We start from the raw sequence: 26,788 nt of genomic DNA, 5'->3' as shown, positions 1-26,788 counted from the left end.
AACCAATCTACTGGCTTGACTTATCCCCACCCCGACCTTCCCGCGCTCTCGTCAAACTTCGCGCGTTCCTAACAGCTCATTTCCCGCTTAATTTTAAATCGATCCGTTAACAGCAAGGACTGATCGAACTGTTAATTTTTAAACGGAAAAAGAGTTCGAATATAACTGTTAAAATCGGCGATTAATTTAAAAATAATAGTAATTTTCTTACCGTGATCCTGCCGTTTATTCATTGGAATTTTTAGTCAATAAATTTTAAATAAACGGATACTGGTGTAAGAAATTCACTCCAAACTTTAATTTAACTTAAAATGGTATTGTCCCAATTTGTATGCATAACAATATGATTAATTATACTTTGAAATTAAACTATTGGCTTAATTTGTAAAACATATAAGTAATCGTATACTTATATTTAATGAATCGGTGAAAATCAAATTGTGGTACAACTTAATTTGCAAAACTTTCTGTATTTTACATAATCATTCGGAACATGTCAGTGCTCATATTTTACAAGAAAACATGAAAGGATATCTCAGAAAAAATTATGTGGAGTTAAAACAAACTAATATTATCTAAATATTTTTCTACCAACTTTCACAACGAAGTGGGTTCAAACAAATGGTCAACTTTGTAGTTCTAGTATTTTCTATTTAATATCATATGGATTCATGGACTTTTTCAGTTCATTACATGGTACATAAATTAATAAGAGATGATAATTGCGCAAAAATTAACACAGTTTTAGAAAAATATAATTTTAACAAATTTCAAAACTTTTAACATAAGGTTACTAAAAAAACTAATTAATAGAAATATCACAAATCTTTGAATCAGGAGTTTATGTGTGTATACTCTTGACATTATAAAAACCGTTTTCCATGACATAAACATGACAAACTTTAAAATGTGCATGGTAATTGAAACACAGTTTAATATAGACAATACAAAATACTTAAAGAGTATATGAAGTCACTTCTAATTGTTGACTCGTACTAAAACTATTTGTTACTGATCATTTTTAATAGTATTTAATGTATATTAAGTAGTTCCTTAGAAATTGATAGAAAGCTAAGAAAATTTGTTATCGGCTTAATCAAATAATTTTTCAATTTACATACATGAAACTGTAAGCCTATGTCACCATTATGTTTGTGAACTTATGAAAAAATAGCCTTTGCATTAATTGTTCTCCAATGTATGTCTCAGTGAAGAGTAATAACAGTGAATCAGCTTTTTACAATATAATATATTAATAATCGAAAAGTATTACCACATTCTCTTCTTTCATTAGAAGCTGGTCTCTTGGAAACACCTTAACATGTAACATTTTAAAATAGCCTTGTACATTAGCAACTGTCAAGCAATTAACATGTTGTTATTGAGAAATAGTACTTGAACTTTCATCTATAATACACCACATCTTAATTTTTAATTGATTAACACGTTCAAGTAAATTCTGAAAAAAATTCAGACTTTGATTAACGCATTGAAAATTGATTTTGAAAACGTTGTATGTTCTTCCCTGTCATGCAATACGCGAATTTCACTCAAACAGGATGCAGCTGTAATCCTGCCGAGGAAATACTGTAAGATCACGATAAGAAAGGAACTACTAAGTCCTCTTTGTGTTCAACTTTTACATCTTCTAATGCCGTGACAGCGTTATTGAGCATTTCGGTAATCTGAAAAAAGCAATTTTTTTTAATAATTTACATAACTGTGTTTACACACGGTTGTGTGACATGATTATTTACCAGTCCATGATCACCAGATCCAAGAGAATCTGCAGCTAATATTCTTTCAGGAGCAGGAATATCTTTAAGCAGACAAGATGTGCTATCAGGGACTTTAAGTCCTCCAGCTTCAATACGTTTGGAATATGCACGTGATCTATCCACATATTCATGTTGTTCCAAGTTATGTGAATCTAATGCCCCAACATCTATCACATTGCTGGAACAGACTTGTTTGGTAAGTATTTGTTATTATGTTAGTCGTACTGTATTTAAACTAGACATAAAGGTGCAAACCAAGTATAAAGACAAAGAGAAATAAATAAAAAAAAACACTCACGCTGCTGTTTCATGTAAAATTCTATTCAATGCACTTTGCTCATCTGTCTTCTTGGGTGCAGAGCTTGCATACTGGTTAACATAATCATCGCTGGAAGGTAAAACAAAGCAAAGAAGCTTTATATCTAATACTACAATATCTTATGAAAAATGTGAGAGCATACCTGTGCACTCTGGGTATACTTGTGTTATTACTAACTGGATCTATCAACAAGTGTGTTCTCTCATTTGCTTCCCCACTCTACAAAAAAATTAAAAAACAATCATTTCAAACATTATACAATATCAGTACAATAAAGAATACAACATAGTAAGACTTTAATTTCATTTAACACTAGTTCTTGTAAGTTTATATCAGGGATTAAAAGATACTGTTATTTGTTATTAATGTCAAAGTAACAGTGATTTTCTTATTGTTATGCTCAAGATAACAGTCAGACATTAAAATCAATTTACTGGAATTTCTTGTCCAATAAGCTTTAAATGAATAGAAAGCTGTTATTCTTTCAAACATTAAAAAGGTCTAATTAAACAGAAACTTTCATTTTGTGAAATATCTAAAACTTTGCAATGTTTTGGCATACATTGCAAAATTTGTATTTAATGAAGATGTTTCATTGTCACTAATGTAGCAATCAAACCAAACAAATTATGCATATTGATTGTCGACTGATGTTCTTCTTTAACTATTTGTCACTTTTTTGACTATCCTGCTATTATTTTCTTAAAAGATGTTATTATGCTGAAACAGACTATTAACTATTATGTTTTATATTAAAGTGAATATTAATATATGTTTCTTCAAAACTTCCTTCAATTGAATGAAGAATAACTGTTATAAATGAATCATGAAAGACGAATGAACGTTTCAATCAGAAAATAATTTAAAAGTTAATAGTTTATGTACAATTTTTATTTGTAAAAAGTAATGATTTCATGTAATCTCCATACTCTTCAAGTAGGCGGAATCACGATAAAAGTTCATGCACTTTAAATGCATATCAACGTCGTGATAAGGTAACGCTTCAAAACAATTGCGATTAAAAGAATTCTTCTCAATCTTATTACCTGCTGGCCGCTGTCCTCCTTACAGAGGCTGTAACAACATCCCATAATTGAGCGTATCGATAAGAGAATTTCGGCAATGACACGTATTGCTAAACGTATTATTTTATTATCCTCATTCCTGTAAACAACCGAATGAATCAGCTGGAATCAGCTGTAGATGTGCAGACCAGTATGGACAATTCACTTCTACCAAGTGCTACTGCTAAGAGACTTTTCTTCTACGCCGCTTTTTCCCCTAGTGGAAGCCTAGTTTGCTCGTAGGTGTACCACTATTCGCAAATAAAATATACTCCAGTATATTTAACTCTTTCCATAACTGGAGTTTATGGAACTCCAGTGAAAAATATCAAGTAGATGCGACGTCACTGACGGAACTCCACGGAAGTACGGAACTCAGTATACTAAGCCGAATAACATAACCTCGAGCATTTTTGCAGTGAATCGGTGTATGGATTTTTACTGTATTTTATTGTAAAATGATCGGTCAATTTATTGAATTATAAAGTACTGAACTTCTTATTAGACGATATTATACTTGTAGGTAATTATACGTGTTATGTCATTTGGTAAGCCAGTGAACAGAAATAGAAACATGATTTTTCAAGTACCGATATAAGCTTATATTACATACAATTACAATGCCTTCTTTGAACAGGTGTCAAAATGTACTCTTTGCGTATTGTAGTTGTATATGAATTACATATTTTAGTAATTTTTATCGTAATTGAATTTTTTAGGACAATTTCAAGATATAATTCCAAGATGTCGAATTTAAAGGTAGTATTCTTCTATTTGCTTTTTCTATTTAATACATTGTATGTCTTGATACAAATTCAATGCACTCTTATTTTCAGGAATTGCCTGAGATCCAGGTCTTCAAAACAGTATTATTTCATTGTGTAATAATAATAGCTTTACCTGTACTGTCATTTTTCACCAGCAAGATCTTTATTTTCGATGGTATGGAAGCAATTAGCATTATTATCTGAATATTTCATTGCTCTAAGTTTTATATTGTTGGTATAGAATATATGCTTTATAACTGTTTATAAACATTTAAGAAAAATTGAAGAGAACAAAATAATTTATACATGCAATTATTTTCAATAAATTAGAGATGTCATACTTAGTAAATTGGAATGTAATATACAAAGTATGCAGTAAATCACAGTACAATTGAAAATTCTTATAGGCAAAAAAAAATGTAAGGTACAATTTTAATAAATAACAGTGGTATAATATCATAAATTTCCACAATAATTTAATATGAACTGAAAATTAGGGTATAGCAAAAGCAATAGAAAACAAATAACACTATAATACATACCATCAGCAGTTTTTATACACAAGTAGAAGCTGTGAATAATAGGCATAGTAGTCAGAGGTATATGTATAAAAATATAAGTGTCCCATGAATTTTCAAGATCGAGTTTTTCGTAAACAATGCTCTATATGCAAAATCTTTATTCTAAATTTTCGATTTGCTTTTGCATGTAGTCATTCGTTACTGGTTGTACTACAATTTACTGGATACCGTATATACTTAAGATGACGATTCTAGCCAGTAGATTACATATTCTTTTCATTGATGGTCATTAGCATGGCTCTGCACTGAATTAAAATCATGGTTTGAATTAAAATATATTTTTGTACATTTTAGGTTTATTGGGGCTAAATAATGTGCCAAGCAATGTATATTCAGCCGGAGTCGCGATTCTTGTGCTGCACGTGGCTCTCGGAGCTTTCATATTCCGTGCATACTTCGACGATCAATCGAAGACACAAGCGAAACGAGATTAACCCTTCCTTAGTGTTTTACACATATATGTAATTAAGTACACCTTTTTGATAACACATTTATTCGCGTATTCTCATCGAAAGAAAGATGTTACATTATATTGCATTACATTCTGCAATTCACATACTTCTCATCAATATTTAGGTAATATTCCCTTTTTATTGAATACTGTGAAATATGTAGATGGCGAATATACCTGTACTGTATCAGTTAATGCAAAACACAAATGCTAAATAAAAAAAGCAAAGACATTCCCACACAAAACTTGCATATTGTACAGCACAAACTTTGTAACATACACCTATTTGAAATATAATTACGTTACATGTTTTTTTGTTTTATATTCAAATAACTTTGCAGTAGATTGTTATATAGTGCCTCAATATATATATATATATATATTATACAATATATATAGATATATATGTATATGTATATATAACACCTGATGGATAACGTAATTGTAGTGCACTTCATGATCACAGTACTATGACAATTAGAGGCGAATTTGTAATGCTCGTAGTTTTTAGGCTGCTAATTTTAACGTCTCTTTAAAACCATACGAAGAATAATTTCTATGATGAAAACAAAGAATGTTTTAAAAAAAAATTGTAACAAAAAGCTTGAGACGAATTCGCCCCTAATGACACTGAACAGCAATATATTTATTTTTCTTTTTCGTTTCTACGTAGAATAAATATAACAAATGATTTATAATTAATATACAAGGTGACAATACCATTGAAAATTGTTAGAAAAATCATAATAACTAGAAAAATTTCTCAAACGCTGATGTTAAATTATTTCTATTTTGTTACATAGAATACAATTCAAGGAGGAAACATTTTTACCTTTATGAACCACTATGAATTATGTACATCAATATATCTAACTATAATTTTGTTTCTTTAGAAATTTCATGTCATCGAACCTTGATAGCATTTGAAAATAAAGTACCGTAATATATACGCCATTGAAATTTTTTAGCTTCTTCACAATGCCATTCAGCTGGTACTGCAAAGCAAATCCTATAACAAGCTTAATAATCTTCGTTAATGAAATATTAATTTATTTAAGTATTGTAAATGCAACAAAAGTTTGTGTGACAGAATATTTTGCTGTCGGTCTGATAAAAGTGTTGGAATGAATGCTCACTGCATTATTAAATACATAAGATCGCCAGCGATATTATCTACTTCACAATTTAATTTATTCATTAGTTCTAACTTATCATTTGTCCTATATATTATAGGTCGCAAAATATTAAATCTTCCTACTGGCAATGAAATCAGGGATCTCTTTAGAGTACTCCACTGATGAAAATTTAGTTACACTTTTTCCTATTATTAGTATATTAAAAATTGCAGAATTTTTTAATATTGGAGGGTTACGACATGTTACCAAAAAATAAGGAACTACATTTCTTACGTAACGTTCTATACAGTGTTGGTTTAGCCATTTAGTTTAACACGAAATAGAAAATATACAATCCTATGAGGGAAATCTTTCATACCCTTATTAATTAAAATAAAAAAAAAATTATGAAATATTCCAGAGAATTTTTGGCGTGCATTCTCAATTACGTGTCAATATTCTTGAAGTATCATTATTTGTTCCAGCGAAATAATATTCGTCAAATTAATTGAATATCTAATATGAACACATACAGTCTCCCTCCATTGTAATCTAGGGAAAAAATTCTTCAATTTTAGACATACTTAAATTGTTGACGTTTTGTCCTTAAATAGGTCAGCTTATCACATCTAATAATAGTGAAAGGAAAAAAAAAGAAAACGAAACGATCGCATGTGCTAACTAAAAACGAATCAGGTGCTTTTGTGACATGATAAAGATGACTTGTATGATGAAATAATTTTCATTATTTTAATCATGATAGATTCAATAGTATTAAAACATATAAAATGGGATGAATGTTACTCAACGTCCATCTCGTCTTCTTGTGGTTGTTGTTGATTAGCCTGTCGCTGGCCATCGCCTTGACTGTTGTTTTGATAATTTTTCTGATCTTCAGCATTTTTATCTTTTGATTTGTCTTCCTTTGGAATCTCGACTTTAGGTTTTGGTTTGTTTAGAATTGGCGATATAATACTATCCAACGACTAAAATGAAACGAAAAATTAGTAAAATATAATATTAACAGAAACATATAAAATAATTTACAATGGCTATCACTTTCAATACCTGTTTTTCTGCGCGTATTTGAGCAACAGTAACTGGTGGCGTTTGTGTGCGAGGTATGCTGGCAAGAACCATGCGATTGTCTTCTAGCCATGCCCACTTATCTTGCACAGTTTTGTCAACTTTTTTCACCTCTTCGTCTGTTAGGTGGGAATATTTGTCGTCTTTCCCATTGGCCGCTTTAATGTGATCCACAGCTTTCTTTGCTAATTGTAACGCTCCCGCTAATTCTTCGAACGCGTGATGCCTGCCTTCGAATTCTTGTCGCCTTTCTTTAATTGGTTCACCTTGTGACTGAAGACATTAATAATATATACATGATTTTAAACGTCAGAAGCGAAGGACTTGTAATTAATTTATTAAATTAAAAAAAAAAGCATCGTTACTTACTTTAAGGCGTACTAGCCGTTCTACGTAAACTTGTCGTTGACAATCTTCTCCTTCTTCGTAAAGCCATTCTTCAGTTTCGTTTAGCGTGCGACAAAGTCCTTCTCTGTCTGCTTCTGTAATAAATGTGGCTAATTCGTCTTCGTCTGACACTTTAGCACGTAAATCATAAACGTATTCTTCCAACGCGTTACGGGCATCAACGCGTTCCTTTTCTTGTTTATCTTCGGATACCATCTTGCACTGTAACACAATGTATACATACTCTGTTTATAAACTGAACTACACGTAAAAATTTATATGTCACACTAGTTTTCAACATACCTCTTTCTGTTGTGCAGCATCCAAATCACGCTGAGAAAGACCAAATCCATGTACCTCCACTGGTAAGTCAACGGTACAAACAGGAACTTTCTTTTTACGTTTATTGTCCTCGCCCTTGTCGTCTCCCTGAAAAGCAGTACAGTAAGGCATAAGTTAGTCACTCTAATATATTTTAAGTAATGCAAGTTCGTTTTCGCGCAAAACTTTCGAGAATATATGTACAAAACACTCGACAGCGAAAGCACATCGGATTTTTCATTTTGCACAATTTACTTCGCATTTAACGCCACTTTCTTTGCCAACAGTTATTACCAATAACTTACAGCTACAACATATAAAACAAATATAACGGCGCCATATTTTTACATAAAAGAAATACCTGCTACGGAAATACACAATAGTAAATTGGAAATCAGGTGATGGTAGAAATGAGCAGAGGATAAAGAGAGGCATAATTTTATGCGAACGGTTTTCAATTCGTAATCGTTCGTTCACTGTTAAATGAGAATTATTTTTAAGTGATCGCTATATAACACGAATCAAAAACCGAACCGCAATGCCTGCCTTCACAATTTTCTTTTGGAGTATTGATAACTGTTCAAGTTATTAAAAATTACTGTCTCTTTTCCTTCTGCGACCCAGTGGAAAGAATAACAGAGCAAAGACAGACAGCACGGCGTGACACAGCTGTACCTTGGACCCATATGCATTATGACACGTTAGGGAATCATATTATGCACATTCTTTCATCTATAAATATTTAAATCCATTCAGTTACCATGTGACTAATGTACTTTGATTTTGTTAATTCTTTCATAATATGACTCTAATCCGAGTTTGCAGAAGAAATCGATACAGGTTTGAAAATTCTGAACAGAACTAATGCCATGCACTAAATGAGCTACGATAAACAAGCTTTTCTCTGGTGACGCACAATTTACATTGCACATTTATATTTACTTATTTTTTTTTTGGTAACATTTAACCACTTTATAAAAGCATTCGAAACTTCCATAAAATAAAAAAAACAAATACAATCTATGGCAAAATATTGCTCCACAATTTCAAAGATTTAACGTTTTAGCATGATATAAATTTTCTTTGTACATCTTGAAAATAAAAAAGAAACAGATATAGAATACGGTCTTGATTAGTACGAAAGAATCGTTCGTACTAAACAGTACTGTGTATATATGTATATATTTATATGTACGTTTTGCAGTCTTATTTTTATAACACGTGTTTATTACAATCATGCAGGATATTTGAACTTGACTAGGGTCGCAGTGATCTTTGCAACAAGTGATTAACGATGCTGACGTGATGAAAGAAACAAAAGATCTATATCACCTTCACGCATGAAAAGATATTCGTGTAGCCAGTACGAATTAACAATGCAACGTTCTAAGGCAAAATTCGAAAATCATTGCACATGTTTCAAGTTAACATATGCATATGGGTCCAAGTAATGATAGTGTGTCGCGTACCGAGCTGAACCAAGAGAGAATCCTGGAGGGGTAGGAAGGGGCAGAACCCCTCGCACCTCTTCCACCATCATCAGCATCTGAGTTCCGTCTCGTTTTATCCATGCTTACCTAAACCACAATAAACTCACATAGTTATGCACCAGACACTCATGACCATATGAATTTTGTACTTCTATGAAAACTAGCTTCGAAGAGAGAGAGAGAGAGAGAGAGACGTGGTAACTTTGTTGGAACTCAAGTGTTAATAAAGCCATCTATCTTTTTCTAAATAAAATCAATTTAGCAGACCTTATAATTTAGTTAAATATTAAGAAAAAAAAAAAAAAGGAAAATATACAATTTTATGAGCACATTAAAAGGCAAATATCGTGTACTATTATTACATATAAGCTACTTTGTAACTTACAAACGTATATTTAAGAAATCGAAATCAAACGGAATCATGCATCTACATACCTCTGGTGCTGGCGGTTCGTTTGCTTGTGCATCTTGATCAGGCTTATCCTTTTTCTCCGCTTGTTGATCAACATCCATTTGTTGTTGTTGTTGCTGCTGCTGCTGAAGTTTCTTTTCCTCCTCTTCTTTCTCCTGTTGCGTAAGCTCGCGTTTTTCAACAAGGGAAGCCGAGGCAACAGTGAGGATTCCATTCAAATTTATCCTCACTTTTACTTTCACTTTCGAAGACTCACCCTCTGGTGTTGGCTTTACATTCTTTATTACAAACACACCTATAAGAAGAATATTATAACTGGATATAACATCCTAATAGCATACAGGACGTAAACATTAAGCACATACCAACGTGAGTCTGAGGATACCCGGGCGGTGGTACGTTATAAGTCGCAGTGAGCATAAATGGACTCGATCGATAAAATGTCAACATCTTTGAGAACGGTACAGGATGGTTCTGTCCAAACACTTCCATTTCACTGAAACAATAAGGTGCATATTATGAAACGTTTGTTTCTAAGTAACCATCGGAGGCGAACATTTTTGACGATCGGATACATGGCGGTACCTGAGTCCAGACAGACCCCTACTCATCTGACTTTAGATGCGTTGTGAAACGAATTCTTTGAAAATATGTTATTCATTTTATAAAATACTAATATGAACAACTGTACGTTTACTTCGTTTCTGTATGTATGCTGGAATGATGCGTGGATTTTTTGAAATTCTGGGTCAAAATAGCCTCAGGCACCGACGACCAAGGATTAAGTATGACGTGAACGCATTATATAAAATAAAACATACCCGTCTTCACCTTGAACAGCATTCCAGGTTAACTTCACTGGATACGGTTGAATGTCCGTGACAGAAAATTCACGTACTCTTACCGCAGGGCTTAACATTGCGCACTGAAGCGCGCAACCTCGAGCGACAGCTTCATCTTGATTCAATGTTGTGGACACAGGTCGACCAAAGAATTCTTCCACCAATCGTTTAATAGCAGGTACACGACTAGAACCACCCGCTAATTCCACCGAATGAATTTCCTCCATTTTCAATCCTATAAACAGCACGTTGCGAATTAATATACCATTGGCAAAATGTACCTCTTGCATAAATAAAAATGACACGATTGAAATGGAACTTACTGGAGCTTTCAAAACATGCCCGCAATGTCAATTCCACGCGTTTAAATAAATGTGCACACATCGCTTCCATATCTGCACGTTTCAGGTCTCCGTGTACATCTTTCTCTTCCATGAAACATTCGATGTTAAGGGGAAGCATCGTTGAGTTGGCTGACATTTGCTTCTTCAACTTTTCTACCTCCGCTAGTAACCTTACGTATGCACGTGGATTGGTACGTGCATCAATTTTATAACGTGACTGAAAATCTTTACAAAAATGTTCAGCTAAAATAGAATCTATGTCCCTTCCACCTAACTGACTATCGGCAGCACTTGCTAACATCTAGAAACAATATTTATTTATTTGTTTTATTCCGGCTTACTTGTAAACCATGAGATTAACATATGCTTAGGAAAAATTATTACACACCTTCAGTTTTCCTTTGTGGAATGCGCAAATGCTTACTTGCAAGCTAGCATATCCACAATCGACGAAAACTACATTTCTTGGGGTTGCTGTGGGTGCAGGTAAATCTTGTTTATAAATACCATAGCATAAAGCAGTAGCAGTTGTCTCATTGAATAATCTAAGAACGTTCAAGCCTGCGATTCTTGCGGCATCAAGCAACGCCTGACGCTCCGATTGTGTATAATATGAAGGAACAGAAATAACGCAATCGTTAATAACAGTTTGAAGAGCAGTTTCAGATATATCCTTTAATTTTGTGAACAACATTGCAGTGATTTGTTCAGGACTAAAGATGTGTTCCTCTCCCAAGTATTGTACCTAGAATTTATAAACAAAGGTATATAGGTAAACAAACTAAAAACATTCATACAATTATTACTATTAGTGTTTTATGTAAAATATACACTACAGGTAATATGATTCATCAAATCTAACTGCTCTAAAGTGATATAAATAAGATAAGAGTCCACACAAACGTGAGAACCTGGCAAAATGCCCAGGTTAATATTGAATCCAGTCAGATTAAAAAGAACATTGATAGCACGTATTATGCATGGATTCTAATAAAAATAAAGTCACACAGAATAATTATAAAACGTGATATCAATGTACATATTTGATGTGATTACAATTGTTTTGATTATTTTGCACTTAATCATACATATTAGAAACAATAACAAACGAACAAAAACTTACATGTATACCAATATTTCCTTCCCCCTGCTGAGTTACCTTAAAAGGTAACAATTGAAGTTCTTTCTGTACTTGAGGATCATTGTACTTTCTACCTAATAGACGTTTGAAGCCATGAATTGTATTTTTCATATTGGTGACCATTTGGTTTTTAGCCGCCACACCAAGAATTCGATTTTTTCCACTGAATGCCACACATGATCTAAAACCAACAATCAGTTTCATTAATTAAAATATAAATAAACGATTTCACAAAAAAAGTAATTCAAATTGATGTCAGCTGATATAAACATGTATACATACATTCATTTCTACCTATATATATATATACAGTGGAGTCCGGTTATTGCGACACCGCTTATAACAGCAGACCATATATTGCATTCGACTTGTTCTCTAAGTTCGGTTCCTATACACATTGCTTTTAGTCTGCTTATAATAATTAATTTCTCTCTCCTTTGAATATCGCTATAAACAGGGTCCACTGTATGTATACATATATAGGTAATCACGTTGCTTCTACAATAATTAAATAATCATATGAATATATACGTATCGACCTTATAACTCAATAGGAATTACACAAGTATTAAAAGGCAGTAAGTTGTTCATTACTTATAGGCATCTTTATTACAAAATCTTACATGGCCCTCAAGGTCATGAGATTAGATTATCATAAAAAAGAATAAAAAATTGAAATAAAAGTTAATCCCTATTAAACGTTCATAATGTACAGATTGATATATTTACGATATTTCAATGGTATTGTTCAGCAAAAATAAATGAAACAAACGTTTCGGATTGATCCGCACGCAATCACGTACATAAGACGTATCCTAGTTTTTCAATACTTGTTTAATCATACTCCCGTAACATTTTTTTTTGTTTCATAGAAAATAAAATACAGGTATATTCACGTGTTTGAAATAATTAATAAATTTCACAAAAAAAAACCTTCGTAAGCTCGACGGCAAATCCTATTCATATCGGTATCATATCAAATTTTGAATAAGACGGAAAAAATAGCTCCATCGATCACAACCACGCGATGGACTTTTTTGTAAGTTTTGTTAGTCATGTGAAAGTAAGAGCGCGAGAGAACCGAATACACAAAACGATTTGTACATAAATGGCAGTGACCACCTGACAATCGGCGTTCTTTTTGATTGGATTCTCTTTTATCCATATAAATTTTCCATAGAAAGATTCACAATAAATGGCAAAGAACACGAAGGCCGGCACAAGGTGCACCGGTATATCTTGTTACGATAAACAATCGAGGAAACGATTATTCGCATACAAGGAACTTACGGTGTGTTTCGAAGGCTGTAATCATTAGCTATTGTCTCAATACCACCAGCGCGTGCTACGGCCACATAACAGCTCTCGTTGCCAAAGTCGATTCCAATCACGGACATAGCAGCCATGGCTGATAGGACTGATTCAACGTTTTCCTCGCGACACCTGAATTAATCGTCGGAGTTTAGACCGTATATTCGATGTTTATCCTTGAGAAAGGATTTCTAATTGACTGCTAAACGCTTGGACTTTCCGTAGATATATTTAACGTGAACGTTAAATTCACGATTCCTCTTTAATTCTCAACTCTACTCGCGCAATAGAGTGAACGAAATGCCCTCCGCACGATGACTGCGATTACTTCTTTCTGCTAACTTCTGCTGAAAATTCACCAATCATGGCGCTGCGGTATACAACTCCGATTGGTTGGTTGGTCGCTCTGGAACATTCTGGAATTGTGCGCCGGAATCGTCCGAACGCGGCTAATGCAAGCTTTCATTCTCGAACGATCGAATGTAACGGATCAATAAGAAAAACGTGTCCCTGTAAGGAAATTGCTAGATCCAGAAGCGAATGTTTTATGACAATTATGAATTCCTGTTTATGTTCCCTTTCGCACTTCACGTATCTTTCCCCGTTGGGATTTCGAATTTATATGTAGCATGGATCCGCGCATCAGCATGATTGGTTTATAGGCAACATGTCACTTCTGAAATGAATTCAAACGTTTTAATTGGTTAAAACCAAATACCAATATTCACTAATCAATCAACACATTAAAATCGTATCACGGCGATACGGAAATCAAGATATGTATGAATGATGGAAAGAATTTCTGTTTACAGAGACAATCGCGTCATACTTTGATTGTAATCGTTAATGCTGTTTGTATTTGTACGACATGTACGTTATGATCATGTTAAATTATTACTAATTCTGATTAAATGTATGAAGAATTATTATTGTTTTATATAAAAGTATTGCGATTGCTGTTACATTATTCCAGTGTTTCAAAATGCGGTAGCGATTGCACATGAGAATGTAATTTGGGAGCAGAGCCTTTCGTAAAATCGGAAATGTAAAAAATTTACTGTGGGCACGTGTAATATCTATTTTCTCGATACAACTATTGGCAGTTAATCAACAATTTTACATATCGATGCTTTACCGTGGAAATAATACTCAATCAATAGTATTAAGTTGTGATTCCTAAGAAGAAAACACAAGGTCTGAACGTATGAGTACATATCTGTCAAGTTTATATCTTTTTATGAAATGTTACGTTTGTGTAATTTGTGGCTTTATTCGAGCATGAAAAACCTTAAAAATTCAGATATGTTGTTCAGCACTCTGAATGTTAGAAAAACTAGCAGATTCAAAAATGCTGTTTATCAAAGTGGTATAGGTTATGCACAACTTTGTTGGAAATTGGAAAGACATATTTATCCATTATATAAGCTACTTGATGTACTTACACCAAAACAAATTCGTTCTTTATTGGCAAAGAGAACAGTGACATTCAATAAGTATGACACTACCTATGACCAGAAATATTACAAGAATTTGGGATTCATATTAAGTGGTATTGGATTGACTTTATCTCTCTGCGATGCATCACATCCAAAGCGAGGTATACATTTTTATCTTAAGAATTATGTATGAAGACACAAGAATGCTTAATGAATATTGTTTAACAGAGAAACGATACTTTAAGGCTGCCCAGTATGGGAATATTCTTGAGTTAGAAAAGGTAAGTTCATTGAAGATTTTATTGCATATGAACATTTAACATGAGTTTTGTTTACAGAGCCTTAAAGAAGGTGTTGATGTGAATACACGACATCCATTAGGATGGACAGCTTTACATGTTGCTGCTATTAATAAAAAACTAGAAGTCATAAAGTATTTATTGAAGAAAGGTGTTGATGTTAATGCAGGGGATGAATTTGTTAATGTCTATAAAACTGCTAAAGACAAGGGAATACATTCTTTAGACGGTATATGATTGAAAAACAAAGTTATAGTAGTTAAATTATATTGTACTAAGTTACTAACATAGTACATTGTACTAATAGGTATTGTACTAATTTTTGGAACATATTTTCCCAAAATTTTCAGTACTAATGATAAGGGAAGAAGAGTTTTCTGATCGCTTGAATAGTAGAGCTACCTTCAAAGGATTTACACCTTTACATTATGCTGTATTAGCAGATTCAAAGAGTTGTGTTCAAGCATTATTGGATGGAGGAGCAGATCCAACAATAGAAAACGAGTCTGGTCATCGTGCAGTGGAATATGCCAAAGATGGAGAGCTGAAAGAAATGCTCACAAAGCATGCTACAAAATATGATGAAATAATGAAGGAAAAAGTATAATTTATTTAATGTAAGCTTTGATTAATTCCTGTATAACATTAATTCTGATCCATGTTTTTATCACATATTGAAAATAGGAAATAGAAGAACGTCGTAGATTTCCATTAGAACAACGTTTGAAACAACATATTGTTGGTCAAGAAGGGAGTCTATCTGTTGTAGCATCCAGTAAGATTTATTTTAGTCTACAAATTGAACGATTCATATGTAAATTATAAATTCATAACATTTTGCATCATTACAGCGATTAGGAGAAAAGAAAATGGTTGGATCGACGAAGAACATCCCTTGGTATTTCTGTTCCTAGGTTCATCAGGAATTGGAAAAACTGAATTGGCAAAACAGTTAGCTGCATACATTCATAAAAATAAGCAGGAAGGCTTTATTAGATTGGATATGTCCGAGTACCAGGAAAAACATGAAGTTGCTAAGTTGATTGGTGCACCACCAGGGTATGTATTAGAGTTGCATCATGTAATACATACTTAGGTATTGTAAAAGTACTGTGTCCATTTATTAATTTCTTTAGGTATGTGGGCCATGATGATGGTGGGCAATTAACAAAACTTCTGAGAAAGTGCCCAAATGCTGTTGTATTATTTGATGAAGTTGATAAAGCTCATCCTGATGTATTGACAGTTCTGTTACAGCTGTTCGACGAGGTATTAATGTTTTTGATACTGTATATTGATACAAGATACCAGAAATAATGCCAAATTTTTTTTAGGGAAGGTTAACAGACGGCAAAGGAAAAACAATCGAGTGTAAAAATGCAACTTTTATAATGACATCGAATTTAGCGAGCGAAGTAATTGCCGAGCACGCGTTACAACTTAGGGAAGAGGCCCGACGAGTTTTAAATCGTAGACTGGATAAAGATTCCGATGAGGATCAAAGTTTAGGAAACATTGAAATATCGCGTAAATTTAAGGATGCAGTGGTATGTGTTAATTTGCATTCCATGTAAAATACCATTGGTCCTTATTATAGAATCCACATGTCAGTTACCTATAAGAATCCTTAAAATGTTCTACGTGTCATAGGTACGGCCTATACTGAAAGCTCATTTTCGAAGGGACGAATTTCTGGGAAGAATAAATGAAATTGTTTATTTTCTACCATTTTCTCGATCGGAGCTTATGAAGCTAGTGGCAAAAGAATTGGAAGCGTGGGCGGTACGTGCGAAGGAAAGGCATATGATAGACTTAAAATGGGATCGGGAGGTCCTATCAATTTTAGCAGACGGATACGATGTACATTACGGTGCTCGATCTATTAAATATGAAGTTGAAAGATGTGTTATTAATCAGCTGGCTGCTGCTTATGAACGTGGTCAATTGCGTATGTATTACGTTTTAATTCTGTTCTAGAATTATTCCGGATTTTAATAAAGTACTTTTTTACTTACAGAAAAAGGATGCTGCGTGATGCTCAAAGCCAAGTGGCACGAAAGCGGCGGATCTATAGTTTTATCCGTCCGATCAAAAGGTGTAAAAGACTTCGTTGATATAGTTGACACAGATAACTTAATCAGAAATGTAAATTCTACATTTTAATACAATGGAGAATTATCCCAGATGTATAATTTTGTTAAACATAGGACATGTCTCATAGCTGTACGTTGACACGTTTAACGAAGAGTTTTGTATTAGGTTAATCGGACCTAGTTACGCACAGAAAAGGGTTGCGTATTATTTATTAGTGCATCGCGTGTCAAATACCTTTTGTAAATGAAAATACTCTCTTTAGTATACGTAGAAATATGTAACAGAACGAGTTTGTAATATTTTTTCATTCTTATGCATTGTAAATACAAACTGTATATTATAAAATCTTCGACAGAATATAAACAATTTTTTTTTCCTGTTCACGCTTGAAGTTTTTGCATTTGAGTAATGCAAGCAATACATTCAACAATTGTTCTTAATGCATTCAATTAAGAACTATGTAAATACAAAATGTAGTAGCAACGGCGGGGAACACGTGATTTTGACGGAAATAAGTGATTCTTTATTTTCATTCGAATCATGAGGGTACATTGCAAGAAAATATCGGTTATACGTCACATTTAGGATACATTGTACATTATTTACGACGCAGTGAGACAAAAGATATCCTCGAGAACATTCACAAAAACCTGCCTTGCCCATGGATAGGCTGCTAACGCTGTAAACCGCATTTATTTGTTCAATCGTTTGTACGACAATCGTAGCCCATTCGTAGTGGGCTTTTTCTTTCTGCTACGCCGTTATAGTGCAAGGCAAATTTAGGTCCGACGATACAGTGCTTTTTGATATAAGAACTACGCGGAATGTCGATAGAAGACGCTTCGTTCATCGCAATCAGCGTTTGTAGATCGGTGGTAGAAACACTGATACAAATATCGTGCTCATAGAAGTTTTTCTCAGTTTATACTTTGTATGAACGTAGAGACACGAAGTTTATTTTGTAACATATACAAGGTGCTTTTAAAAATAACGTTATTGTGTCGTTTAAAATATGATAGGAAATGAAATTCCGCGAAAATGATGTCTGATAAACATACATTTGTACGTGTTTCCTTAAAAAGGTATATCTTTTTGTACTATTACTTCCACGTTGGAAGCTAAGGAAATTGTAATGAAAGGAACTTGTGGGTTTTCTGTATCCACAACAATAATAATTTATCACAAAGGTTGTTCAGAATATATCCCACCTTCTTGTAGACATATTTAGTATCTTATTGGTATTAATTAAATTACTGTTTGCTGTTAAGACTTTTCACATATCGATAAAAAATAATCTAAAAGCCGAAAGTTATGACATTCAACCTTTTATAATGACGATTTCACAAAGAAACATTGAACATAACGTGTTTGCTTAGAATTCAATTCTCTATCAAATTCCAAACAAGTGCCCTCATCTTTGGGAATATCTTATATTTTCAGAACGATTTCATGTACACTGCTGACCACAATAATTTTTATGTAAATTAGGATGAACAAATTCACTGAATGAAACTAGGTACCTTCCCGTTATTTTAAAAGTATCTGCATGAAAATTATAGTTATTTCGGATTGTATAAGAATAGCAATTAAACATTTTTTGACGTTCTTAAATGACTGGCCAGTAGTGCATACCTTCAAACGTTTATTGTTTGTAATTGTAAGTACATACTTTGGTTTGGTATATTGAAAGCACGTTGCATTAAGCAGCGTCTTCATTGCGTCAACATTTGTCAGACGGCATAACCGCTCGATGTGTAGACACGTGCGTGGACTTGGACTCGGCTTGAAAAGCCGAACGACATGTCGATTCGTTTCCCTACTGATCTCGGTAAACATAAAAAAAATAATTGGCAACTATTTATTACATTCGGTGGATTCCTTTCTGTTTGACATGGACAGATTATAAATGATATTCCGAGTAATATTTAGAGTCTATTTACGTAAAAAAGTAAAAATCGACAAAATTACTTATTTTTAATAAATATTGAAAAAGTCAATCGACTAAACTGTTCGGTAGTACTGTGCCGTATGGCAAATGCCGCCTCAATGGAGACGCGGCTTTAGATACTCAAGTTGATTGTTTTTACGACACGGTATACATATAAGAAGAACATCTTTATATAATATGTATATATGTGTATATATGTATATATATATATATACGTTTATGTATATATATAGTTTTTTTTTTAATATAAATGTTACGTGCCTCTCCTGGTACGTAGAATATAATAGAAATACTGTTAAGTATAAGTTAAGCGTACGATTCGGACCACGCTCGTATATTTAAGCGTTTCTTCCCAACGAAACAGTTATAATTTCCCACCGCGTATTTACGTTTCACCCAGTCGATACTTATATATCTATATATATATAATATAATATATATTCTTTCTCTCCTTCCCTTTTTCAGCTAACAAATCGGAAATATGAAATCACCGTGATAACACGCGCAAGCTTAAAATATTTTGATAGATCGGCCGGTTCCTTAATCGAGCTCTTAATTTAGGAATTAAATAGATCTCAGCCCCGGAGAGAATCTGTTAAAATCATCAATATTATAATATGATATGACGAACTTTGGTCGGAAATGTTTACAATTTTCGTCTCCTCCTCGCGTGGCTCGAGCTTCAACCGGGACTTCACAGAGCTCAATTCGCCCTTCTTCTTTATCCGTGTCCCGTTGCGTATCGCGACAGAGGAACGCGAAGAGTCGAGAAACGTAGATACAGAATCCTCTCGGTTATCGTCCCGAACTCTGGTCTGCGCCAGGACAATAATCTTATAAGGAGAAATGCTTCAGACCCTCGTAAATTCGTTTTTTGTTCGAAGCCCGTGCCTCGGCAACAAAAATGGCGGAGCAACAAAGTATGCGCTTGAGAGGTTACACGCCCCCCCCCCTCCAGTGGTGGGGATGACGCGTGGACAATAATCGTGTAGAACAAGACAGACGATAATCGAGAGGAGCTTGTAAATGCAAAACGCGTCGCGAACGGTCAGAGCGCGCGACACGATTTGCCCACCGCGTAAAAGCTGCGACGAAACAGCCGAAGAACAATAAATACGTTCCTCGCGAAATTTCTGGTCGCTCGACATTAATCATTTTGCATTCTCGTGTTGCTGTTGCTTCTGCGTCGGTTACATACGACTAAAGTAGTATCGACAATATTAATAACGACAACGCGGCCAGACTGTGCTCGACGACGGTTCGATCTTAGGCTCTCGATATTCACAATAAAAACAGTGTGCACGGGAGCACCTCGAATTGCGGTATAACTTTTACTGAGGTCAGTGGTGTTGCATAGTACGAGCACTTAAGCCTAGAAAGTACATATGTATACGTGTACACCTCGTTACTTTTGCAACTTATTGTATCGGGATGCCCCGCAAAAAGTATTACGTACTCAAAGCTACAGTTGTACTAATTGTAAATCGTGAGTGTAGAAGAAGAAGGTTATCGTTAGAATGTATTTCATTTTGATCTGTATGGCCATTTGTCATCGTTCAACGAGCGACCTTGTGCTACTGGAAATACTTATTGCATCAAAATCAGCGTTCACGATTTTCTTGTTACCATTTTCATTGCCAGATTACCCATAAGTACTTTGTGGAGTTAACATTCTCCTTTACATAAAACATGTACACTGACGAGCAAATTCGGCTTCCGCTAGGGGAAAAAGTGGCAGTTTCAGGTACTGAAATAAATGTTGAACCAAATGTTTATTTGGCATAAATTTCATTAATTTGCTAAAATTAAATAGTAGGAGCCCCTTCGCCAGCCTCAATTTTTCCCCTAGCGGAAGCCGAATTTGCTCGTCAGTGTACCTATGAGCCTAAATTTTTTAGATGCCTGAACATTTTTTATTCGAAAATTAGGTCATCCATGGTCATCCGAAATAACGTAATTAGCAAGACCCGTAACATTAACTGTGGCGTATGATTTCAGACGTCGAACATTCGAGTGATCCAATAAATATTTCCAATTTCAATATTCCTCTGATGTACAAAAAACAAAAAAAAAAAAACAATCAGAGATAAAACGACTGAATAATACACACAATATTTTCTACGACATTCTAACGGTAAAAAAATAAGAAGTTCCGTGTTACAAATTTCTCAAAAAGAGTTTCTACTGTTCATGTATTTAATCACGTTTCGCTGAAATTCGAAACACGAACAACGAAAACACGAACGAGTCTGCTGTAAAGTAAAGCAGGGTGTGTGCCTCTTATCGTCCTGGAATGCGATTATCCGTTATCACGGTTGTTCTCTGTTAAGCGGGCAATTATCTCCGTGATTGCGTAAGTCTCGGGGCCGGGGAGCGGCAAACGACAGAACCGACGAAACTCGCACGGATATGTCACGCGAAGCGTAGCTGGCTGGTTGGATTCCTACACGCTTCCCGTGTCACACGCCTGCCACCTCGCGAATCTGGGGCCAAGTTCACGCGGCCGTCTCGCGATTTATCGTAGCGAGATAAACGAGCTCGAGTCTCGAAACACATTCCCATGAATGGAAAAGTCTGGCTTAGTGAAATACAGTAGACATTCCATAATTGTGAGCTTATTTAATGCAAGAATAGGGACCCGCCCCTTGTTCATACGTATTTCTCACACACGTGTGTGCATTCCCATTCTGTCGCCTAGCAAGGAACGGGATACATACGGTGTTGCCTTGAACTCGTATATTTTTCATCGCAGAAAGTGTGGTGCATATAATATAATTTTAATGAAATGTTTCAACAGCAAATAACTTGGAAATACATTTTTTTGATGTCCTTAAACGTAACGGGGATAGTTGAGTTGATCGGAAAGTGCGTCTGTACCATCAGGAGCAAACTCCGCTAGGGAAAATAATGGTGCAAGGGAAATGCGTCTTATCAGTTAGTAAATAAGTATTTCAATACTGAATACCTTTCGAGAATAAACTCTTTCGATATCTCTGTAAATAACGGAGGTAGTTAAGGTTGATCAATAACTGCGTACATACCTACATTCAGCCCACCCTATATGTACCTCGGTTGAACAAGTGAAACGGACGATCGACAGGGATAGCGCGTGTGTGATTGGAGCTCGCTTAATGCAGTATTCGTAGAAATTTAGACGCCCTATATCAGTTTAGTGGTTTCGAAAATTTGTTTCCGATAGTGGTTTCGACAGTACATCCATAGAAGCGGTTTCCACACATATAACACGGCTCTATTTTGCTTACATATACCGTTTACCGATCATTTATCCTAGAAACTTGATTGTACGCCTGTCGCCCACGCGGCCTGGATTTCCCCTCGCTGAAAGGCGGAGGACCCCGTGGCCGAGGATTCCCCGCGTTTCCCCCGGTGATCGTCACGGCGAAATTTAGTGCAATGTGTGCCACATAGCGATCGTCTCTCTTGGCGACTGTGTCATGTGCAGCCAGTGCTCCCGTCCGTGGCTGCCGCTACCCTCCAGACCCGGCGTGGCGCCCGTCGCCGGGCCGATGATGCACGATCCAACGATCTCGTTACTCGAGTCCATCACCCGCACCTTAAGGAAACCCATGATTCAGTATCTCAAATATGTTTTGTAGTATCTAACATGATCTATTAGTATCTAAACATGATGAATTCAGAGCTTTCTTAAGATCGATACGAACGAATCGAGTGAATTGTACGCATGTTTTGTACGATTGACTTTGGATCCGTGGTGGTTGGATTGCACGTTTGAACGTTTTAACAGTTTGGCTACCGCGTGACACGCCGATGGAGCATGCTCACAAGGGAACTTCCACATCCTGAAAAATCCGATTTTTTCTTTTAATTTTGCAGTTTTGTAGGGAACCTCAATGGAATTGTTGATATTCGATTCTTTAAGGTGAAACCACTTCACTCCCTAACACGTTGACTGCCACATGTGAAAAAGACACTACGTAGACAGACACGCGTTACTTTGTTTTTTAATACTAGCACTACCGGTATTAAATGTATGCCGAGTTAAATTGTGTAATTTATAAGTATGTGTAATATATAATATAATATAGCTTAGTATAGTATAATATAAAGTGTATAAGAACATAAAGGTCGACATAAACTCCAATGAAAGTATCTGTAGGATTTCAGTAATCGTAAAATAAAAAATCTGAAATTCGTTATTTTGTCGAGTACTCTGAAAAAAATGTGCAGTAAATTTATTAAAGTTTGTTTTTCAAGCGAATAAATAAATAAACGAACGAATTTTTAATAATTCAATAAAACCGATTCTACGTTAAACGTTTTATGAATTTCAACTCTAAATTTAATAAAACGGCGGTAATTAACCTCTTTCGAGGGGGATAGAAAAGAAATTAACATCGAAGTGAGTAATCGAAATCCATTCCAGCTTCAATGGCTTTCGGTGCATTTTTTGCGCCGATATTTGGAAAATTCTCGCGAGAAAAAAAGGGGGGTGGGCGTGAAGGAGGGAAGGAAATTACGTTTCACGGCATAAACTTTACAAATTAAATTTTTCCCGTGTCGATGAAAACCCGCCTGCTTCCTCTCTCGCTAACGGGGGCGTAATCGGCCGTCCGCGTCCTTCTGGCGTTTCGTCGAGAGCGCATCGATTTGCGAACCCTCGAATTAAATAATAATTTTCCACGAAAGGGGTTTCAACGACGATGAGTTCGGGCGAACGGGGAGGAGGCAAGAACGTTCGCCTTGGGTGCCAGTATTAAGAACCGCTTCCGGGCTAATTATGCCGAAGGGAAGTGGTTATTCTCGCCGAGAGCCAGTTCCCGCGTAAAAATGCAAATGGAATGAACACGGAGTGTGCCGATCGACGTGCTTGTAATATCGATCCGGACCGAGGGGAATTCTTTTAAAGCTCGCGCGCTGCAACGTGAAAAAACGTTTCGTAATTACATCGTGAAAACCCAAATGAATTTTCACATTTTTCGTTTTCTTTTCAGCGAATATGCCAATTAGCTTTTAAGAGGCTTATAATTAGAACAATTCGTTCATGAGATTTAGATCCTTGTATGTTGGAAAAAGTAACTGCATTTTTCTTGAGATGTAAAATATGTAAAGACACGAAAGTAAGTAAGTATGTACACTCATACGTGTTGGAATGTCTGTCGAATATGGGATGGATGTAATTAGGCATTGCGAAATTGTTGAAGGTCTGAAAGCAATATTGTTTACAGGAGGTTAAAGCTCGCTGGGCAACACTTGCGCTAATTTGAAGTAATAAAAATTGCTCAAAATATGAAATTTTATTAGGACCAGACGCCCTAATATTTATGAATGGGAGTCTACAAACGAAAAATAAGAAGGTCAAATAACTATGAGAACAAATACATCTCAGGGAAATCAATTCTCTGAGTACAGACCGTCGAAACTTGTGTCTAGGGTAATTGTCACCGATAACAACAAATTATAGACTGTATATGTAATTGTGCTCATCGACGTGTCACCGAGGATCCGGCTGTAGGAACATGAGTATTAATGAAAAATGTAAGTATGAAAATATATAACAAGATACAAATAAAATTAACTAACAATAAATAGTCTCAAAGACTACTAATGAAGTTCCAATTTCTGCAGATAGAGCAGCTATTGCAGCATTATTACTTTTCTAAAAAGATATTTGAAGATTTCACTGAGAAATAAAAGGTAAAATTATATTGTAGCGTAAAAGAATGTGCTTACTTCAATGGCGGATGACGGAAGCGAATTAGCAGGTACGTCAAAGGACATCGCCTCATTCCAAATAGGACTGGTCGTCGCTTTCTTTACAGCGGTTTTCTTCTTTATCCGTTTTTCCGCGCACAGAAGATTCACCTTCACGAAGGAATCCAGGGTCTCCTTTTCTTGCTTAATATGAATCGTATGGTTACCATAAATGTGACAATTAAAAATTCCGTCTGCATGACCAGCTACCTTCCTTCTCGCGTGAATAACACTTAACGAGAGGTAAATAACAATATTGCATGAAAATACCGATCAATCTGTAGATAATAGCGTACTTTCCTTAACTTTATTTTTCTCGTTTGACCAGTAAGTATCTATTTCCCTTGCCTGACTACGAACTGCCTATTTTACTTGTCTGACCATTAACGACGTATTTTACTTGTCTGGTCATTAATATTATATTTTATTTGCCCGAACATTAACGACCTATTTTATTTGTCTGGCCATTACCGCATGATAATTTTTTACGTTTGACATTTCGTTTCCTAGAAAAATTTTTAAGTTCAATTATCTCGAAAACGAAGTTTCAAATGATAAAATTTTGTTCTAGATTTTCGATTTAATCCTTCACGTAGAATCATTCCTACCCAGTTGTACCACCAGTTACATGGCACCGTGTATATTTTATGAATGAGAAGTTAACTTTTAGGTCAAAAAGATAGAAAAGAGAAGGATTAACTTGCTACAAAAGTATATTGGACATAATTATTGTAGGATGAGAAGTAAAAGAGGATGTAAAGGACATACACGGACAAGAGATGTTACCTGGGGCGGAAATAGATTCCTCGCCTTCACGATGACGACTTTTAATCGTTCGGCGCTCGGTAGATAAGACAACGAGAGTAGAACTTCTTGTATTTGTTCCGGTGGCTTCCGTTCGCGTTCAATTTCGCCCCAAATTTCCTCCGTCGATGATGGGGAGTCTAATCGCAGGATGTGTAGAGGTACTTTAACGGAACCTACCACGTCGTTTCTGGAGAACCGGTCGTAGTCCAACACCTGTTGTATGGAAGCAAAAATTTACATGTAGGATGAACCGTATAATTCGTTCACTGTCATTGGTTTTGTTATTAGTGACGTAGTGAAACTTGTTTCATTATGGACGACTGTCAAACTGGTTCGTCTTATCTAGTTGCATGCTGTCATGACGTGAGCAAAAACTATGCAATTGTCTATCAGAAAATTGAAGGTGACTTTGATGATACATCAAATTATAATGATATTATTTGACTGCAGATATTCACATTACGTGAATAATGTAAAAGAAATATGTATATATGGGTGTTTCATTTAACTTAGGCACTTGGAAAGTATTCAACGAAGAAATTCTTGTGTATAGATTAATTTTCTTGGCCAGAATGAAAGTATATAACAAGATTATTGTTGTTAATGTACAACTGTCTTAATATTTCGGTCATTTACGATACGTATATTCTTCCATATTTTTATGTGATCGTCAAGTTAAGTGAACCACCCTGTATATACATTATGCTCATAGGTCGTGATTCGAGGATCATCGAATAAATAATGTTCGTGTCAATTGCCTGCAGAAGAAGGATTTTGTCGTGGAAATCATCGTGGCTGACGGGGAATTTGAATTGCTGATCGAAGAACGGATTCGCCTCGTTACGATATATCTGTGTCTGTCGTTTCCTCGCATCCACCTCAGGACTGAGGGTAAGCTTCACGTAAGGATCGTTGAATCCCCCTTGATCGCTGCCAGCTAGATCGTGTGCTTCGATCAGGTGAACGTGAAGATCCGATCGATTGAAGTCGTATTTGAACTGCAAATGCAGTCGACCTAGACACTTCCCATTCCTGAAATTATATTATTTCCTTATTGGTATG

General features: G+C 35.1%; 5 protein-coding genes across 9 annotated transcripts in view; 2 read left to right on the top strand and 3 right to left on the bottom strand.

Moving 5' to 3' along the window:
• Nucleotides 1-1,595: 1,595 nt before the first annotated feature.
• LOC107185836 (ragulator complex protein LAMTOR1) lies at nucleotides 1,596-3,322 on the bottom strand. Its single transcript, XM_015573603.1, has 5 exons — nucleotides 3,144-3,322; nucleotides 2,240-2,316; nucleotides 2,077-2,166; nucleotides 1,758-1,956; nucleotides 1,596-1,685 (listed from the first exon to the last, which is right to left on the bottom strand). Exons 1-5 carry the CDS (start codon nucleotides 3,186-3,188, stop codon nucleotides 1,596-1,598), a joined length of 501 nt encoding a protein of 166 aa, XP_015429089.1. The 5' UTR covers nucleotides 3,189-3,322.
• Nucleotides 3,323-5,232, top strand: LOC107185837 (vacuolar ATPase assembly integral membrane protein VMA21 homolog). 4 transcript variants are annotated; one of them, XM_015573605.1, is made up of 5 exons: nucleotides 3,442-3,589; nucleotides 3,685-3,709; nucleotides 3,881-3,920; nucleotides 3,998-4,103; nucleotides 4,804-5,232. In XM_015573605.1, the coding sequence occupies exons 3-5, from the start codon at nucleotides 3,906-3,908 to the stop codon at nucleotides 4,941-4,943; spliced, it is 261 nt and encodes an 86-aa protein (XP_015429091.1). In that variant the 5' UTR covers nucleotides 3,442-3,589; nucleotides 3,685-3,709; nucleotides 3,881-3,905; the 3' UTR covers nucleotides 4,944-5,232. The 4 variants fall into 4 exon arrangements, with proteins under 4 accessions (XP_015429093.1, XP_015429091.1, XP_015429092.1 ...); XM_015573607.1 differs by lacking the exons at nucleotides 3,442-3,589; nucleotides 3,685-3,709 and adding an exon at nucleotides 3,323-3,400; XM_015573606.1 differs by lacking the exon at nucleotides 3,685-3,709.
• Nucleotides 5,233-6,129: 897 nt separating this feature from the next.
• Nucleotides 6,130-13,714, bottom strand: LOC107185788 (97 kDa heat shock protein). Of its 2 annotated transcripts, XM_015573547.1 has the most exons (12): nucleotides 13,389-13,714; nucleotides 12,081-12,279; nucleotides 11,346-11,702; nucleotides 10,937-11,258; nucleotides 10,593-10,848; nucleotides 10,137-10,267; nucleotides 9,795-10,066; nucleotides 9,339-9,446; nucleotides 7,852-7,977; nucleotides 7,531-7,770; nucleotides 7,144-7,434; nucleotides 6,130-7,061 (listed from the first exon to the last, which is right to left on the bottom strand). In XM_015573547.1, exons 1-12 carry the CDS (start codon nucleotides 13,502-13,504, stop codon nucleotides 6,876-6,878), a joined length of 2,604 nt encoding a protein of 867 aa, XP_015429033.1. In that variant the 5' UTR covers nucleotides 13,505-13,714; the 3' UTR covers nucleotides 6,130-6,875. The 2 variants fall into 2 exon arrangements, with proteins under 2 accessions (XP_015429033.1, XP_015429034.1); XM_015573548.1 differs by lacking the exon at nucleotides 9,339-9,446.
• A 997-nt stretch (nucleotides 13,715-14,711) lies between these two features.
• LOC107185748 (caseinolytic peptidase B protein homolog) lies at nucleotides 14,712-17,346 on the top strand. Its single transcript, XM_015573505.1, has 10 exons — nucleotides 14,712-15,006; nucleotides 15,074-15,126; nucleotides 15,184-15,373; nucleotides 15,495-15,745; nucleotides 15,829-15,919; nucleotides 15,996-16,203; nucleotides 16,281-16,413; nucleotides 16,479-16,691; nucleotides 16,795-17,092; nucleotides 17,162-17,346. The coding sequence occupies exons 1-10, from the start codon at nucleotides 14,712-14,714 to the stop codon at nucleotides 17,305-17,307; spliced, it is 1,878 nt and encodes a 625-aa protein (XP_015428991.1). The 3' UTR covers nucleotides 17,308-17,346.
• Nucleotides 17,347-22,574: 5,228 nt separating this feature from the next.
• Nucleotides 22,575-26,788, bottom strand: part of LOC107185873 (synaptotagmin-6) — a 77,408-nt gene continuing 73,194 nt past the window's right edge. The window contains exons 6-9 of the mRNA XM_015573644.1: nucleotides 26,485-26,758; nucleotides 25,706-25,939; nucleotides 24,899-25,063; nucleotides 22,575-22,760 (exon numbers count right to left, since the gene is read on the bottom strand). Coding sequence (XP_015429130.1) covers nucleotides 22,593-22,760; nucleotides 24,899-25,063; nucleotides 25,706-25,939; nucleotides 26,485-26,758 — 841 coding nt within the window. The 3' untranslated portion in view covers nucleotides 22,575-22,592. The remainder of the gene's footprint in view (nucleotides 22,761-24,898; nucleotides 25,064-25,705; nucleotides 25,940-26,484; nucleotides 26,759-26,788) is intronic.

Source organism: Dufourea novaeangliae, unplaced genomic scaffold, assembly GCF_001272555.1.
Source record: "Dufourea novaeangliae isolate 0120121106 unplaced genomic scaffold, ASM127255v1 scaffold56, whole genome shotgun sequence".
In the NCBI taxonomy this organism is placed as follows: Eukaryota; Metazoa; Arthropoda; class Insecta; order Hymenoptera; family Halictidae; genus Dufourea; species Dufourea novaeangliae.
This window is presented reverse-complemented; position numbering and strand designations above follow the sequence as displayed.

Bases quoted from the DNA above. Each gene is read 5' to 3' on its own strand.
- LOC107185788 (XM_015573547.1), bottom strand. From the start codon at position 13,504: ATGGCTGCTATGTCCGTGATTGGAATCGACTTTGGCAACGAGAGCTGT. The intron at 10,067-10,136 runs GTATGTGCTTAA...TTCTTCTTATAG, and splicing joins GTATCCTCAGACTCACGTTG to GTGTGTTTGTAATAAAGAAT. The intron at 7,062-7,143 runs GTATTGAAAGTG...GTTTCATTTTAG, and splicing joins AAATACGCGCAGAAAAACAG to TCGTTGGATAGTATTATATC.
- LOC107185748 (XM_015573505.1), top strand. From the start codon at position 14,712: ATGTTGTTCAGCACTCTGAATGTTAGAAAAACTAGCAGATTCAAAAAT. The intron at 15,127-15,183 runs GTAAGTTCATTG...TTTTGTTTACAG, and splicing joins ATATTCTTGAGTTAGAAAAG to AGCCTTAAAGAAGGTGTTGA. The intron at 16,692-16,794 runs GTATGTGTTAAT...TACGTGTCATAG, and splicing joins GTAAATTTAAGGATGCAGTG to GTACGGCCTATACTGAAAGC.
- LOC107185836 (XM_015573603.1), bottom strand. From the start codon at position 3,188: ATGGGATGTTGTTACAGCCTCTGTAAGGAGGACAGCGGCCAGCAG. The intron at 2,317-3,143 runs GTAATAAGATTG...ATTTTTTTGTAG, and splicing joins AGGAGGACAGCGGCCAGCAG to AGTGGGGAAGCAAATGAGAG. The intron at 1,957-2,076 runs GTGAGTGTTTTT...AGTCTGTTCCAG, and splicing joins ATTTTACATGAAACAGCAGC to CAATGTGATAGATGTTGGGG.
- LOC107185837 (XM_015573607.1), top strand. The intron at 4,104-4,803 runs GTATGGAAGCAA...TGTACATTTTAG, and splicing joins CAAGATCTTTATTTTCGATG to GTTTATTGGGGCTAAATAAT.